This window comes from Monodon monoceros, unplaced genomic scaffold, assembly GCF_005190385.1.
Source record: "Monodon monoceros isolate NGI ecotype Baffin Bay Population unplaced genomic scaffold, NGI_Narwhal_1 Contig4285_ctg1, whole genome shotgun sequence".
Lineage (NCBI taxonomy): Eukaryota > Metazoa > Chordata > Mammalia > Artiodactyla > Monodontidae > Monodon > Monodon monoceros.
Genome location: NW_021700178.1, coordinates 140,103 through 157,443, shown reverse-complemented (window position 1 = coordinate 157,443; position 17,341 = coordinate 140,103). Strand labels below are relative to the sequence as shown.

Below are 17,341 nucleotides of genomic sequence, written 5' to 3'. Positions count from 1 at the left end.
ACTGATTTGAGGTACGGCTTAGACACTGGAATTTGTAAAAGCTGCCCTGGTGATTCTAATGTGTAGCCAACTTGGAGACCCAGTTTAAGCTCGCGATTTGATCCCCCGAGCGCTTAGCCCTGGCTGCTGGACTGTCAGGATTGGGTGACCGACTGAAATCACCCGTTACGGCACGGAGTAGGAGGGGCCTTTGTCCCGGCAGCCTTTCGCGCCCGAGCCAACCCAGCCCCGCCTTTTCCCCGGTCCGGCCCCGCACCACTGCCCCGCCCCTGGCCCCGCTCAGCTGCAGCCCTGGGTAAACCTGGAAACGCAGGAGGCCCCTAAGCAGTGTTTCGCGAGCGCTGACGTGCGCTTGCGCGGTACCAAGACCCAGCGGGCAGTTTGAATTTCGCTCCCGGAGCTGGGTCTCGCCATCCTGGGCTTCCGGTGGAGACTGGAGGGGTCTTTTCGCCTCGCGACCGCACTGAGTAGGCCCTTTGCTCCTGGGTCCGCATAAGGTTGGAGTCTGGTGTTGAGGATCCCGCCTTCGGAAGCGGGCGGAAGGCATTGCTTGGGCGGGGTGGGGGGCTCGGGGCGGTGCCGCGTAGGGCGGAAGAGAGGGCTTGACTTTGCTTCGCCCGGTTAACTGGGGTGGATACTTTAGACCTCACCAACCCTCGGAGTGAATAGCACCTGTTTTCTTTCCTCCCTTCCCTCCACCTCCTTACCGACCCCAAATAGTAAAGCCCCAAACCCAACAGCATGGGAGAAATGCTTACCTGGACCCGTTTCTTTGAACTTACTGTGTTTTTCCTTAAAATTCTTGGGTCTTTGAGTTTTCAAAGAAAATACCAATGTTGTTTTTATGTGTAAGTAAAAGCATCTGTCCCCTTAAATCTATAAGGAAATGACACAGGCTTATCCCCTGTACCCTGGTTTGGGATGCATTAACTACAGAAAGCTCTAAGACAAGTCAGTGCTGGACTTTGGACAGAAACTGAATTTTGTAGAATTGAAAGATATTTCTCTTGAGTTTTTGTACTTTCTTTTCAGGGAGATGTGACTTACTGGGTATTTACCATTCTTGAATTTTGAAAGTGAATATAAATTTGTCTGGCTTCCCTTTTTTTATAAATGTATATCTTTTTCTTCAGAGGCTTAAAGGATGGCCTCCTCAGATCTGGAACAATTATGCTCTCATATTAATGAAAAGATTGGCAATATTAAAAAAACTCTGTCATTAAGAAATTGTGGTAAGTAAAACAGATTCTACTGACTTTGTACATACAAAATGCATTATGATTATTGTCCCACTTTGATATCTTATGCCTGGTTAAGTGAATGTATCTTAGAAAGGTAATTTTAAGTTTTGAATGGTGATTCTTAAAACAGTCTGCCCTCAGTATTTTGAATATTGCAGAGGATACTAAAATGTAAGTTACATTGAACAATGAACTAGCTATTAATTATATTTATTTACTTATGTTTTTCTGAGACACACAAGGCAGAATAGTAAGATTTGAAGGTTATTTAATGTTCCTAGTTCTAGAGCTAAGTAGAGATACTAAAAGACAAGGAAAAAACCAGAAGTGGAAAAGATCCACAGAGATAGAAGTAGCCCATAACCCATCTTGCAGACTGCTTTGGAGGAAGCTGATCAATATATATCACTAGGAAACAACTAATTGAAAATGAAGTTAATTTTTTAAACATCCAGAAACTTGTAAATTGTAACCATCTTCCAAGATATTTTGAAGTGCTGAAAGTGGATGATGCAATGGAAGTGCAGAGAAGTAGGAGGTCCTTGTGAAGTCTGGAAAAATATTGTTTACAAAAATGATGTACTTTCTAGCCATATGTAGGAAAGCTAAAGATTTATTGATAGGTGGAATTCCATCTGCTGGGAAGATCCTGTTGAACTTTTATTGTAGTTTGTATTATGAATTGATAATTTAAAAAAATTCAAATATGAAATTATACTGTTGGAATGTCCTTTCAAATTATACATGTCCTTCTGAGACTTTGATATTCTCCATCTCTTGTTGGGAACCACTAATAAAGAGCCTCATCCATTTTACAGTTGGTGGCTGACATATTCTGTAGAAAGTTAAAGCTGAAGGGACTGTGGGTTCATATTCTCAAGCCCCCTGGTCTCGCACATGAGGAAACTGAGGCTCAGAAGTCAGGTGACTTGCCCCAGTCCCCCAGCTTATGGGTAGTCAGTTGGAACTACAGGTTTTGTGTCCCGATTCCCAGTGTAGTACTTGTCTACTTCTATGCCACTTTTATTGAATAATCTGAAAAAGGACATTTAGGTTTTTAATAAGTAGTCTTCTTTAGATTCTCTTTCTGAGGGCATGATTACTATTGGAAAAATATAATTTAGAGATCTGTTAACGATCAAACCTTGAATTCAAATGACCCCATCAAAGCATGAAGCCTGGATGAAGCAGTCTGACCTGTTAGATAACTACACACTGGGTAACCATCATTTGTACGTGGGGAGAACAATTTGTCTGTTTGGTTCCATGGCCTATTTAGGAAAGCCTAGTAATTTGTTTGCCACTTTGGCTGCTGTAATTTACTAGATCACTACTATCAAAAGTAGTGAATTTATTTTACTACAAATCAGCAAACAAGGCCCTAAAATTTAGGTGACGAAGTTATTTGAGATACCAGTATATCCAACTAGTTGTTTTACCCCCTGCAATTAATCTCAGCAGAGACATCAATACTCTAATTTACTTGTTAATTTCTTTTAGTTGTTACGAACCTACTGTCAAATGCAATTTGCATTGCTTTATTAGATTACGTCGATTAATAATAGTTTGCCTTTACTGAGTGCTTTACTAGGTTCCAAGCACAGTGCTCACCCATCTTATATGTACTTTCCTACTTCTCAGTAACCCTGTGAGGGCAGGTACTGGCGTCTCTGACTTCAGGCCTGGAGGCTTTAGCCATTTCACTCTACTGCATCCGTAATCTATAGATGTGGTCACAGGATGTTTTCAGTTATGTGTATTTCATGATTTGGTTGCTAGAAGTGAAGATGGAAAGATTTGATTGTGAGGATAGTTTTCCTTTTTGTGCTTTTGATCTGCCCTTAAAAATTCTTTTTTTTACTACTTCTCTTATTTCTAGGGCGGAGGGGACTCTGGTTTTCCCATCCTCGTATCTAGGAAGCTAGAGAGAGGGATTAGGAGGTGGGGTTGGGAATTTGAGAGCAGGCTACTCTCCGTCGCCTCCCACCCATTCTTGCAGGCCAGTCCAAACATAAGCTTATCTTCCTGGCCAGTGATTAGAATTTTTCAGGTTTACACATTCACTGAAGATATAGCCCATGAAGAGGGATCCTGGCCTCGTTAGGGATTCTCACTTTCAGCGTCCCGTGCTTTGAAGTCCCAAAGCCTTGGCTCTTATCCCCATTAAAACCAAATATATTAGGTTGCTGAGAGCGACAGCCTCCTCTCTCCAGCATTCCTCTGTACCTCGTCCCCCGCCCCACCACCATTAGGGCGGCTGCAGCATCAGCTGACACGTACGGCCTGGTCTGTGGTTCGCTCTTCATGTGGAAGCCCTTGGTGATTTGCCTTTTTCTCATAAGAGCTCAACTATGCATGTAAAGGGGTGTGTATTTTATCTAGCATTTCTAGGTGTTTTATTAGTGGAACAGTTCTCCAGAAGCAAAAGATTCAGGGGAAACAGTGTAATTATCTCTCTCTTCCTTTTTTTTCATATTACTTAGAAATGAGTTCTTAAGATTCTCCATAGAGACAGTTCCTAGGGGCTGAAACAATAGTTCTTTCTCAACCCTCAGTGTCTCTTTAAGGGAGAGCTCTGTCCCAAGAGTTCAGTTGGATACATGTATGTTTTTTGCTTTTCTATACATTTTATTTTCCATTTTATCTTTGTTTATTAATAGGGCAAGAACCTACCTTGAAGACTATATTAAATAAAATAGGAGATGAGATCATTGTAGTAAATGAACTTCTAAATAAATTGGAATTGGAAATTCAGTATCAAGAACAAACCAACAGTTCACTCAAGGTAATGGTTTTCTAGTGAAAAAAAAAAATAAAAAGGCAATAGATACAGACTCCCTAATCACCAGGGAATTCTTAAGGATTCTTTAAGTTTATAATGTTCTTAGCTTTGTAAGTTATTATTAACGGTAAAGAGTGCCATTTGCATTTTATTTTCCCAGTATAAAGGACTCCAGAGTTCCAGATGTGTTTCTTCCTCCATGCTGGTAGCCGGTCTATTTACTAAAAAGGAATATTTCCTAAATAATTCTTTTTTTTTTTTTTTTTTTTGGCTGTGTTCGGTCTTTGTTGTGGTGTGTGGGCTTTGTCTAGTTGCGGCAAGCAGGGGCTACTCTTCCTTGCAGTGCGCAGGCTTCTCATTGCGGTGGCTTCTCTTGTTGTGGAGCATGGGCTCTAGGCGTGCGGGCTTCAGTAGTTGCAGCACGAGCACTCATTAGTTGCGGCACGCAGGTCCTAGAGCATGCGGACTTTAGTAGTTGCGACGCGTGGGCTCAGTAGTTATAGCGCATGGGCTTAGTTGCTCCGTGGCATGTGGGATCTTCCCAGACCAGAAATTGAACCCATGTCCCCTGCATTGGCAGGCAGATTCTCAACCACTGTGCCACCAGAGAAGTCTCTCCTAAATAATTCTTGGTAGGTTTAATTTAAATAAATGATCTCCTGGGAGTGTGGTGTAGGAGGAATGCCTGCCCTGGGGTTTGGAGATGTGGATTCTCACCCTGGCTCCCCGAAGCACCTTCTGCCACCCTGAGAAGGTCATTTTTCCTCTTGGGGTTTCAGTGTCCTCATTTGAAAAGTAATGGGTCATACTGAACTATTTCTTGGGTCCCTTCTATTCTGCATTTCTCTATTTCTATAGAATATAGTATAAGGATTCTCAAGCAAAGAAAAACTTGAGCCTCATTCACACACACATTTTATTCTAAATAAGCCTTCACCTAATCAAAGTGCTAGTGTACTTTCTGATGGGATGGGAAAATATTCAACCTGTACCATAATTACCTCATGCTCTTAGAGCCATTGATATGGTCAAGGTGGCCTCTCTGGTCCTTTTTAAGTCTTACAATCTTCAATGTCTGTAAAGATTTTTCAGCTCTGGGACTGGGCATGATTGTGCCTATCCTACTATCAGTTGAAATGAAATTAGTATCTCTGAACATCATTCATCTCTTTAAAAGAAAGATGTTATACAAATTCAAAACAGAAACCAATAATGGTTTCACCTCTACGCTGCCCAAGAATGCCCACGGTTAGGTGTGGGTTTCGAGAATGTTCAACTCAGGATTAAAGACTATTTGGAATTTTTGTTTACATTATGATTGAAAATCAGATGACGGGAATCCGAAGGTACAGAGTATTTTTCTTATTAAATTTGCGTGAGTTCATAACCTCAAGTTCTAGAGAAAGTTAAATAAAGACAACACAAAATGAAAGTGGTTATGATCAAGTAGGAATTTTCCTTAAGCTGGAATATATGAAAGCCGTTCCAAGCAGTATCTCATCGTTGCATTCTGGGAATGCATTATCACTCCGGTGCTGGGGAACGTTTGCTAAGTCAACAAAAACACTTTACCAGAATGAGAAACATAAATCTTTCATATACTTTTCAGTTGCTTCCCAAGGTTAAAGTATTTTAGAAAGACATGAATGTCAACCCTGCCTGTTGTAATGTTATTCTAACAATTATCCTCTGAAAAAAATCCAGTAGAGAAAAATAATATATCGCCATCCAAAATCAGCTCGAGAACCAAAGGGCTCTTTTTAAATATTGCTGTATTCAGTGCTTTTTCACCGCTCTGCGTTTTGAATACTCAGAATCATTGTGATTGTGGTACATAGTCTTTCATGCTCTTTTTTTAAAAAATTAATTAATTAATTAATTTGGCTGCGCTGGGTCTTAGTTGCAGCATGCAGGATCTTCGTTGCCTCATGCGGGATCTTTGTTGCGGCATGCGGGCTCTTAGTTGCGGCATGCGGGATCTAGTTCCCTGACCAGGGATCGCATCTGGGCCCCCTACATTGGGAGTGCAGAGTCTTTACCACTGGACCACCAGGGAAGCCCCTTTCATGTTCTATCTGACATGTTAAAACACACACAGGCAGGACAGGTGCTTATTTGTGAGCTTTTTCTTTTCTTATTTTAGGAACTCTTTGAAGGTCTTGAAGAAGATTATAAAGATGTGGAACATCTCAAAGAAAACATTCCTCCCCATTTGCCTCAAGTAACAGTAACCCAGAACTTGTAAGTATGTTTATAATTATTTTTACTATCTGGTTTTATCAAACTATTAAAACAAACACTTCAAATCTTTTTGCTTTTCTATATACTTGCAATTTTGTTAGTGATTATCCAGGGTTTTGTTTTGTTTTGTTTTGTTACTTATACAAGAAATAGTCTTTCCCCCATCTTTACCAGTTTTCTTATCCCACAGTCTCTGGGAAATATGTCCCCCCTCTTTCCCAAGGGTAAGTCTCCTCTAGACTGTCTTTTTCTACTTTTTCTCATTTCTTTCCCTTAGAGCAGAGTTTGTCAACCTTGGCTCTATTGGCATTTTAGGTCAGATAATTCTTTTTTGTGAAAATAGCATGTTTAGTAGCATCCCTGCCCTCTTCCAACTAAATATCAGTAGCCTCCTGTATCCCCTCCCACCTCCACCCCTCCACCCAGTTGTGACGATGAAAAATGTTGCCAGACATTGCCGTATGTCTTCTGCGGGGCAGAATTTCCCCTGACCCTTGAGAACCACTGCCTTAGGGTAAAACTAAATTTAATGAGCTTCCCACCTTAAAAACAGCTCAAGGAACAAAAACTTAGCTCTGTTTTTACCCTCAAAGTACTGTCCTACCTCTGTCTGTTCACTGCCAGGGTATGTTCGTGCCTGCCCTTTTCCTGAAGCCCCTAAAACCTAGCTTTGGCTGTTAATTACTACCATACTTATGAAAATGATTGCTTGAAGGTCACAAAGGGGTAAAAAATACCTCTTCTGCCCTGATTCTTCTCACATTTTATTTTGCTGCCCATCTTTTTGAAATTCTGTTATTTGCACTGCCACTGTGCTTTCTTAGTTGTCATCCTACATCTTCGACTAGGCTGCCTCCTTTTTCTCTGCCCTCTTTTAAATTACAAGTGTGTCCTAAAGCTCTGTTTTACTCACGCTTAAACTTAACACCATTATTAATGCTCTCAAATGTCCAACTCTGGCCTTGACATGGCATCTAGTTCTGTTTTAATCGCTTGCTGGGAATCTCATGAATGAGCTGTTCTCTCCTCCAGCTTTGCGTGTCTAAGACTAAACTGTCTCCTTGTTACCCACCCATCACCTAGACAGGAACTCGGCATCTTCAACCTGTCTCTCTGTCTCGTAGCCCCAGCCGTCCATTCGACCTCTGCGGGGTTTTGTCTGTCCCTGCCCTCCCTCTGATTGTCTGGCTCCACGAGATCTTCCGTCATCTTTTGTCTTCATGATTGGGGAGGTCCTGTGTTTTGTCTTTCCAGTATTTCTCCACTCCCATCTCTCCAGTCCTCTGCCCAAAATTGTATTTCTTTTTTTCTTTAACTTTATTGAAGTATAGTTGATTTACAAAATTGTATTTCTAAAAGGGGGCTCCAAGTATGTAAAAACATTCCATGGCTAACTTAACTTTTTAACTTTCGAATGTATCATATATACAGAAAAGTAATTAAAGTAATTAGTGTAAATTAAAGTATTAGTGTAAATCAAAGAAGCATGATAAACATCAGCGTATCCACCAGTCAGATTAAGAAATAGGACCCTCCAGTACCTACAGCACTTTTTCTATTGCAGACCCTCCCTCTATCAAAGAGGTAATCATCCTGGAGTTTATGATAATCACAGTTTTGCGTATGTGTTTCCACAAACAACATACTGCTTAAGTTTGAAAACTGAAAGGAAGGCACGAACCTTGCTGTGTAGGAAAAGAGCCATGTTGCTGCAGGAACAGATAAGCTCAACAGAGTCCCTTGTATGTCAGGGTACCTTGGAATTTCACTCCAAGAAGAGAAAATTAGTGGGCAAGGTCATGAACAAATGCTAGGAACAGAGGTCATCATAGGATATCTGCCAGGGTTGTTGGGCTGGACATTGGCAACCCAGCAGGAATATGGCCCGAGGAATAGGAGGAATTTTATTCTAAACTCACTATGGCCTAGCGTCAGCTTTTAGGGCCAGGCCACAGCAGAACCTTTCTATAGGTAGAAATGGTTATTTTCAGTTGATACACACAGCAGGGCCTAAAGATAAGCAAGTACAGGTAAGAATCAGCCAGGCTTACCGTGGAGTCTCAGGTTAGGATTCATGTAAGGATCATGCTACCATAATATCGGGCATCTTCATCTTGACAACCCACCACGTGGCCGTATCCTCATCACACCACCTCAGTCAGGCCTGGTGGCCCTCTGTGTCTGGTACTCTGCTGTCGTCTTGGGATGTCACCTCCCTGTCTTTCCTGGGATTCCCTTCCCTTGCTCCTGGGTTGGATCTTCTCTTTCCTGTATTTCCATCTCCATTTATCGCTTGACTTGCTGCTGGCAACAGGGCTCCATTCCTTCCTTGGCAGTTAAACAACCTAGAAGATACAGCCTACTTGTAGACTCTATTTGCTTGTGGGTAGGAGCTATATTGGGCTTCTCATTGACTCTAGAAATTGGGCAGGACTGAGCCAAGGGTGACCCATGCTCATTGCTGGCAACTAAAATGAGTCTATAGCAGGCAGGATTGATATAGCAAGTCCTTACTTACGAACCTTCAAGTTGCAAACTTTCAAAGATGTGAACATGCTTTCGCATGTCCAATCATGTTAGTTAGTTCATGTGTCTGGCGTACATTGCCACATGTGTGCATTGTCACATGCGTGCGTCCTCTACAAGTGGCTGTGCTTTTGTGTACTTTGCTGTACAGTACTGTATAGAGTGCAGAAGTGCAGTATCTTGATTTCAAGCCCGGGATGTCCAGAGACAAGAGTAAAAGCAGCGGTGATGTAGCTGGTACTGCTAAGAAGCGCCAGCTGTTGTACTGTACGACCGTACTTTGCAAGGTTCTGTCCTGTAAGATTAAAAATGTTGTCTTTATTTTTTGTGTGTGTTTTTTAGGTATTATTTGTGTGAAAAGTATATAAACCTATTACAGCCCAGTACTACATAGCTGATTGTGTTAGTTGGGTACCTAGGCTAACTTGTTGGACTTAGGAACAAATTGGACTTACGAACGCACTCTTGAAACGAAACTCATCTGTATGTAGGGGACTTACTGTACTAGCAACCAATGGGATAAATTCGAAAGAAAGAAATATAAGGCGATTGATGTTTCCATGTCCAGAAATAGGGAAGTCAGGAAGAAAAGCCATTTAGAAGTTAAATTCAACTTTACGCACATTGACTTTGAGGAACCAGTGGGGTAACTGATGAAGATGTTTGGCGCATGTTCTACTTACACCATGTTTTGAGTGTGTAAACAACAATTATATTACTGAAGATTTAGGGACTTGCTTTTTTAACATTCTCACTATTCAGATCTTCATGAGCATTAGGGGTAGGGATAGAAAAAAAAGGTGGGCTATAAACTTATAACAAGATGAATCATGTGTTTGATACTGATCATTTTCAGTTGCAAAACTTTCTGGTATGCTGCAGAATTCTGACGATTACCTGTACATCTGTGCATCTCTATTTTGTAGTGTTAATGGATCAGATCTTGACCCTGAAGAACCTGTCAAAGTTGAAGAAGCTGCACCCACAAAGAAGCCCTCCAAAGAACAAAAGCATGTTAAAGAAATGCCATTTGTAACTTCTGATGAGTTTAATGGCATTCCTGCGTAAGTATTTAAGATAAATTTTAAGATAAATTCAGCTCTTTAATAATCAACATACATGTTGATAAGTATAAGCCTTGATTATATTAATTGTAACATGCTGTGTTCCAACATCGATCTTTTCTAAAATAGTTTTACATTGTACTGTGAAAATGCAGGAAATCTTTTGCTGAAGATGTTTAAAACTATGTTTTTTGGGATTCCCTGGTGGCGCAGTGGTTGAGAGTCTGCCTGCCGATGCAGGGGACACGGGTTCGTGCCCTGGTCTGGGAAGATCCCACATGCCGCGGAGCGGCTGGGCCCGTGAGCCATGGCCGCTAAGCCTGCGCGTCCGGAGCCTGTGCTCCACAACGGGAGAGGGCACGGCAGTGAGAGGCCCGTGTACTGCAAAAAAAAAAAACAAAAAACAAAAAACTATGTTTTTTGTTTAGTTGTAAAACCTTTTCATAGAGAGATCTAGAGATGGATCAATTTGTTGTTGAGTCCTCTCAGGGTCATTTTATGATACAGATTTATCCAGTTACATTTCGGAAGTAGCTTCAGTTTTGCTGCAATTTTAAGGAAAGTGAGTGTGTTGTATAGGTTTGAGAATTAGAACAGAGAGTGCTGTGTTTGTTTGGTTTCCATTTGTCCATTAATTTATGCCACACACTTGTTTGAGTCTGTGCTGAGGAAAAGAATACAGGGTGAATAAGACAAGATGCCTCCCCTGAGAGAGGGCTCCTTTGCTCTTCACAGATGACATGGGGAACCAATTATGGAAATCCGTGTTTTTAAACTCTCATAATTCCAGGGCTTTACTTAACTTCTGGCTTTATATTATTACATTTCTTTTTACTTTCTTATACAAATAATGCACGTTGTTAGAAAATGTTTGTTGTTAGAAGATAAATCATCTGTAATTCCACCACTCAGATAAGAGAGAGTATTTCCTTCTGTATTTTAACTTCACCTACATAACAAGTTGTTTCTGATTGTCATTACAACAATGTAGTTATTCTGTGAATATAGTTTACTTACTTTTTTTTATCATGAGCATTTTTCCATCACTAACTATCATGGAAAACTTGGATTTTAATAGTTATATAATATTTTATTGTGTGGCTACTCTATAAGTTATTTAAGCATGACCTTATTAAGTATTTGGGTTGATTGCATTGTTATGAAGAATGGTGCAATGAAGTTTCTTTTGGACAAGTCTATTTTATAATTCCTTATTTCCTTGAGATAGTGTCCTAGGAGGAGAATCCCTGGGGCAAAGGGCATGATTATTTTACTTGTCTGAGAGTTGTCCATCTGGATTTTGTTGTTTGTTTTTTAATTAATAGACTTTATTTGTTAGAACAGTTTTAGGTTTATAGAAAAATGAGCAGATAGTACATTGTTCTCATACCTGAAAACAGTTTCCCCTATTACTAACATCTTGCATTAGTGTGGTACATTTGTTACCATTGATAAACCAGTCTAGATACTATTAACTAGATATTAACTAAAGTCTGTAGTTTATATTGGGGTTCACTCTTTGTGTTGTACAGTCTATGGATTTTGACAAATGCGTAATGTCATGTGTCCATCATGATAAGAATAGTTTCACTGCCCTAAAAATACCCTGTATGCCACCCTTTCATCTCTCCCCCCTGAGACCCTGGCAGCCACTGATCTTTTTACTGTCTCTATAGTTTCCCTTTTCCTGGGTGTCATATAGTTGGAGTCATACACTGTAGCCTTAGTAATATGCATTTAAGGTTCCCCTCATGTCTTTTCATGGCCTGATAGCTCATTTCTTTTTATCACTGACTAATATTACATCGTGTAGATGTTGCACAGTTTGTTTATTCATTCATCTGTTGAACAACATTTTGGTTACTTCCAGTTTGGGGCAATTATGACTAAAGCTGCTGTGAACATTCACGTGCAGGTTTTTGTGTGGCCATGTTTTCAGCTCACTTGGGTCAACACCTAGGAGTATGATGGCTGGATCCTATGGTAAAACTGTTCAGCTTTGTAAGAAGCTGTCAAACTGTCTCCCATAGTGGCTGTACCATTTTGCATTCCCAACAGAATGAGAGTTCCTGTTGTTCCCCATACTCACCTGCATTTAGTTTTGTCAGTTTTTTCTATTAGCTATTCTAGTAAGTACAATGTACCTGATTGCTTTACTTTTCAGTTTCCTGATGACATAGGATGTTGACCATCTCTTCATATGCATAGCAGCCACTTGAAAAGTATCTGGCAGTTTCACTGTTTTGAGACTAGGAATGAGGCTGACAATTCTCTTTAGTTTTTTGGTTTGTTTGTTTGATTTGGTCACTTGGTCCTTTCCTTTATTGACAGCTTAATTGTCACTAAAATTCTGTTTGATGCTATTCGGTTTTTTAAATTGTCGTTGTTATTGTTGCTCATCAGCTGAGCTAAAGGGAAGAACAAATGGCTGTGAGAACATTGGAATAGAAGGGTCTTCAGAAAATGCTTCCTTGAGGGGAGGATATTAGAATAGTCACGGTAGAGTATTCATTTTTTTTTTTTTTTTTGCCGTACGCGGGCCTCTCACTGTTGTGGCCTCTCCCGTTGCGGAGCACAGGCTCCGGACGCACAGGCTCAGCGGCCATGGCCCACGGGCCCAGCCGCTGTGCGGCACGTGGGATCCTCCTGGACCAGGGCACGAACCCGCGTCCCCTGCATCGGCAGGCAGACTCCCAACCACTGCGCTACCAGGGAAGCCCTAGAGTATTCATTTTTAAACTAAGGAGTTATTTAACGAATGAGAGAAGTTAGAAGATTAGGATAAGGAAGAATGTGTTCCAAGCATAGGACTTTATTTGTCTTTAAAAAGTTAATACTGAGATGGAATTAAAGTGGAAAACATTGGCACTTGTTTTGAGGAAATTAGGAAATAGTTCACATGATTTAAAGGAATTGCATTGTGTTGAGCTGTGGCATCAACCGTGGAAATTGTGGTTAGAAAAATGAGTGGTGAAAACGAATCTAGAAAGGAAGGGAATAATGAAAATGAATGGGTTTTGGTCAATATGAACATTTTCCTTTAAACATATTTATATATTATTTTATCTTAAGGAAGTTTCGATTAGAAAACTGCCCCTTTGAATAGAGGCAAAGGACAGAGTTTAACATAATGAATCCATGATTTGTTGAAGGGAAAAATTGAAGCAGATCATGAAAATTTTGTTTTTGGTCTGTACAGACCACTCAGAATCAAGGGTCTCCTATTCTTATATTCTAAGACCCTGGTGATTGGGAGGACGGGCAGGAGGGAGATTGGATTGGAAGAGTGGGCTTTAGAGTGAAAGAGACAATGCTTAAGGGCATTTGAGTTCAGAATGAATAGTGAGCTGTCCGTCGAGGCTGCCTGTAGTTCTCCTCTGCCGGCCAGCTGTGCAGCTTAACTTCCGGGCCCTTTTGTCCCTTTGCAGCCCCTGCACCATCAGTTCTTCTTCGTCTCAATCAGCATGGTCATCTTTGTTGTCACATTTGTCATCCTTCATCTTCTCTTCCCTCTCTTCCTCTCTCTGAACAGATCCATTTTTGCAGGAAACTAGAGTGGTATGAGTTATATAATTTATTAATAATTAAATTTTTCTTTCCCTTGCTCACAAACATTTAAAAATATGTAAATAAACTTCTATTTGCAATTAATCAGTCTATTTGAATCAGAGTTTGAAAGCCTATTTTAAATTGTAATGTTAATTCTGTAGGTGGAGAATAGGAATTTATGTATCCAGACATAACTAGGGAAGATAAGCACTAATATATTGTGGTCTCTAATTTTTCAAAAGTTGAGATGTGTCTGGTTTATTTGGAAGTTGGTATAAAATTTTTTATATAGAGTACTAATAGCTTTGCTACTGTATAAAGTCATCATATGTAAATGTTTTGCAAAGAAAACAATTGTGTATGATGATTCTTTAGAAAAATTAATCATTTTCTTTTTTACAGGTACATGAAATCACGCTTAACCTATTGTCAAATTAATGATGTTATTAAAGAAATCAACAAGGCAGTAGTTAGTAAATATAAGATCTTACATCAACCAAAAAAGTCTATGAGTTCTGTGGCCAGAAATCTCTATCACAGATTTATTGATGAAGAAACGAAGGAAACCAAAGGTAAAATGAGGGTATATATATATGTGTACATGTCAACTGTTTGGAATGTAACTAAACATGAGAAACAAGATTAATTCCAGAAACTTCTAACTCTAGAAAGGTAGTTCTCAATCAGGGGCAGTTTTCCCACCAGGGAACATTTGGCCATCTCTGGAGACATTTTTGGTTGTTATAGCTGGGGTTGGAGGTGCTACTGGCATCTAGTGAGCAGAAACCAGAGATGCTGCTAAAGTACCCTATAATGCGCAAGACAGCCCTGACAAAATGAATTATCAGCCTAAAATGTCTGTAGTGCCGAGGCTGAGAAATATGGCATTAGAGCCTATTATGGAATGATATCCAATATTTTCAGAATTAGAATAGTAATGATAACAGTTGTTCATGCTTATACTATAGCACTTACTAGGTGCCAGATAGTGTACTAAGGGCTTTAGTCCTCACAGCATCCTTATGAGTTGTGTACTATTATTATTCCTGTTTTTCAGAGTAGGCAAAGAAGGCTTAAGTTACTTGCCCAAGGTCATTCAGTTAAGTGATAAAACTGCTGTGGGTTTCATTCTCTTAACCACTACCGTATGGCGTCTTGAAAAGTGAATTGTTCAGAAGATACCAGCAGATAGCCAGTGATATAATAAGCAGGGCTACGTTTCTGAAATGCTACAGTAAACATTATGCAACTTCAGTTTAAAGAATAATTATTATTTTAGCAAGAATACCAGTTCTCACTGTGCTTGGATAATGATAGGAAAAAGTGATTAGTGCCATTCATAGTCATAATGTAATACATTAAAGACTCATCTTGAAAGTTGTCCTAATAAAAATTAGCATTAATATCTTTATTTTCAGGCCATTATTTTGTAGTGGAAGCTGACATAAAGGAGTTCACAGCTTTGAAAGTTGACAAGAGATTTCACGTGATACTGAATATTTTACGACACTGCCGGAGGCTATCAGAGGTCCGAGGGGGAGGACTTACCCGATATGTTATAACATGAGCTTTTGAACCAGCCAACAGTAGGGTATAGAGGCTATTCCTATAGTTTCCTTATATGTAATTTCTTTATATATAATTTCTTTAGCTGTTTCATTTTCTTTGTTTCTTGTAAAAATAAAACTTAAAAATAAATAAAGCATGTATATTTTAAAATCTACTTCCTTACAGTAAATATTTAATCACCTACCATGTGAGCCTCTGTTCTAGGCATAAAAATGTTCATATTTAGTTTTTGTGCTTAGTGACAGTGCTGCTGACCCCAGTAAGACGATTGCAAATGTGATAATAAAAGTCAAAGTTCAAGAAGATAAGATCAAGGATATCCAGGCTCTTTGGAATTAAAGGTCATTAGTGTCTAAATTCCACTAATGATATTTCAGTCTATAGGCAAAAGTTGGGTTTGGAGGCAGGCCATCCACGTGGTTATTCTGCTTTCCCATGTGTGATTAAGGAACAGCTTACCTGAAATGCATTCAGTGTAAGTCAGTCTGTAAACATTGGCCTGTAATGAAATTGTAATAGAAGTATTTTGAGATGAAAAAGATGATAAAATAAGACGTGTAAGGTCATGGAAAATGAGTGGTTGGATGGTAAGAATTTAATGGAGTTTCCCTTGCGCACTTAGGGAGGTTGTTAGTCTATCTGTGTCTTAGTGAGCGTTCTCCAGAGAAACAGAACCAAAAGGCTATCTATCTATCTATCTCTATCTCTATATCTATCATCTATCTATCTTTCTATCTATCTATCATCTATCTATTGACTATCTCTTCTATATCTATCTATCTATCTATCTATCTCTCCTATCTCCCCAATCTATCTCTCTATCCATTCTATCTATCTATCTATCTACCTTTCTATCTACCTATCTATCTATGGAGATTCATTATGAGGGATTGGCACATGTGATCATGGAGGCTGAGAGGCCCTCAGGTCTGCTGTCCACAAGCTTATGGATTATGGAGGCCCAGGAAAGCTGGTGGTGTGATTCAGTCTGAGTGTGAAGGTCTGAGAACCAGGGGAGCCAGGCCAGAGCAGATGAGACGAGATGTTACAGCTGAGCAGTGAGGCAGGAAAAAAGAGCAAATTCCTCCTTCCTTCCTCCACCTTTTGTTCTGTTCACGTCGTGGATGGATGGGAGGATGCCCACCCACACAGGGGAGGGTAGTCTGTTTCACTGAGTCCACTGATTCCAATGCTCATGATTTGGTTTAGCTGTATCATCTGGTTTGTAGGAAACACAAGGAATAGAGAAAAAAGTTAAATGTTATCATGAAGAAGCAATCAGACAAATCCAGATATGACATAAGTAAGGTGGTGTCTTAAACACAAGTCAGTAACAGAAAAGAATAAAGGGCTCCTGTTCTAGATTAAAAGACGAAGAGCTTAGTCAAATATAAACCATGAACCTTGATTCCGTTTGAAAAAAAGATTGAGGGACAATTATAGAAATTTTAATATAGGTTGTGTATTAGATGCTGTGAGAGAACTAGTATCCGTTTTCTTAGTTATGATAATAGTCATGGTTATGAAGGAGAGTATCCTTATTTTCTGCAGGTGCATCTGAGGTATTTATTTAGGGATAAAACAGTATGCTTTAAAATGGCTAAGCAATATAATTGGATACATACATACACACGTAGAGCGGATATGGTCAAGTGTTCATTGTTTGATCTAGCTGTTGGTTAGAACGGCATTCGTTGTATTATTCTCTCTCATTTTATGTGTTAACATTTTTTTCCTAATAAAATTTAGAATACTTGTGAAACAAATGTACTGAGTAGATATTTACATTTCATGAAAACACAGATCAGAACTTGCGGGCTGGTGACATGAAGCTGGGAAGGAAGGATTGTGAGCCATCAGTCATGAGCTCATGTGCCCCCTCAGGCACTTGTGAACTTCAAGTTCCTGTATCCATGCTTCCCAGCACTGCTCACTGAGCCCAAGCTGGGTGTTTGAACTTGATGCGTTAGATGAAATTTCTTGAATTATGCTGGATGTAAATATTATTATGTTTACACACAAAGCAATGTATTGGGCATCTAACTTCTGCACTGAGTAATAATGATACACAGTGTACAAAGCTTGATATCTGGGCAATGTGTCACTTTTAGTGAACCATGTTTTCAAATAAGCTTAGGCAGGACATATGCTCTGCTGGTGATGAACATGGACAGATGTTCATTTCTAATGCAGGTTTAACTCGATGAACCTACTTGCCTGTCTTTTTAACAACTGTAGTGCAATTTCAGACTCATATTTTAAATTGAGGATCAATGCAGCAACTCACAAAGCTCAAGTAATTAAAATTCCCTTCCTCTGATGGGTCAACATGACAAATGTGGACACTTCTAATTACAAAAGTTTCCTTG

At 39.7% G+C, this 17,341-nt stretch overlaps 1 protein-coding gene across 2 annotated transcripts; it reads left to right on the top strand.

Moving 5' to 3' along the window:
- Positions 1-301: 301 nt before the first annotated feature.
- Positions 302-15,104, top strand: LOC114885937 (spindle and kinetochore-associated protein 1). Of its 2 annotated transcripts, none has more exons than XM_029206476.1 (7): positions 302-467; positions 1,134-1,232; positions 3,902-4,026; positions 6,167-6,264; positions 9,717-9,854; positions 13,806-13,975; positions 14,822-15,104. In XM_029206476.1, the coding sequence occupies exons 2-7, from the start codon at positions 1,145-1,147 to the stop codon at positions 14,968-14,970; spliced, it is 768 nt and encodes a 255-aa protein (XP_029062309.1). In that variant the 5' UTR covers positions 302-467; positions 1,134-1,144; the 3' UTR covers positions 14,971-15,104. The 2 variants fall into 2 exon arrangements, with proteins under 2 accessions (XP_029062309.1, XP_029062227.1); XM_029206394.1 differs by having other exon boundaries at positions 302-497.
- Positions 15,105-17,341: the final 2,237 nt, after the last annotated feature.

What these genes read in the sequence shown, in the direction of transcription:
- LOC114885937 (XM_029206476.1), top strand. Translation starts at nt 1,145, where the DNA reads ATGGCCTCCTCAGATCTGGAACAATTATGCTCTCATATTAATGAAAAG. An exon ending in AAACCAACAGTTCACTCAAG is followed by an intron (nt 4,027 to 6,166) that starts GTAATGGTTTTC and finishes TTCTTATTTTAG; the next exon opens with GAACTCTTTGAAGGTCTTGA. An exon ending in GAGTTTAATGGCATTCCTGC is followed by an intron (nt 9,855 to 13,805) that starts GTAAGTATTTAA and finishes TCTTTTTTACAG; the next exon opens with GTACATGAAATCACGCTTAA.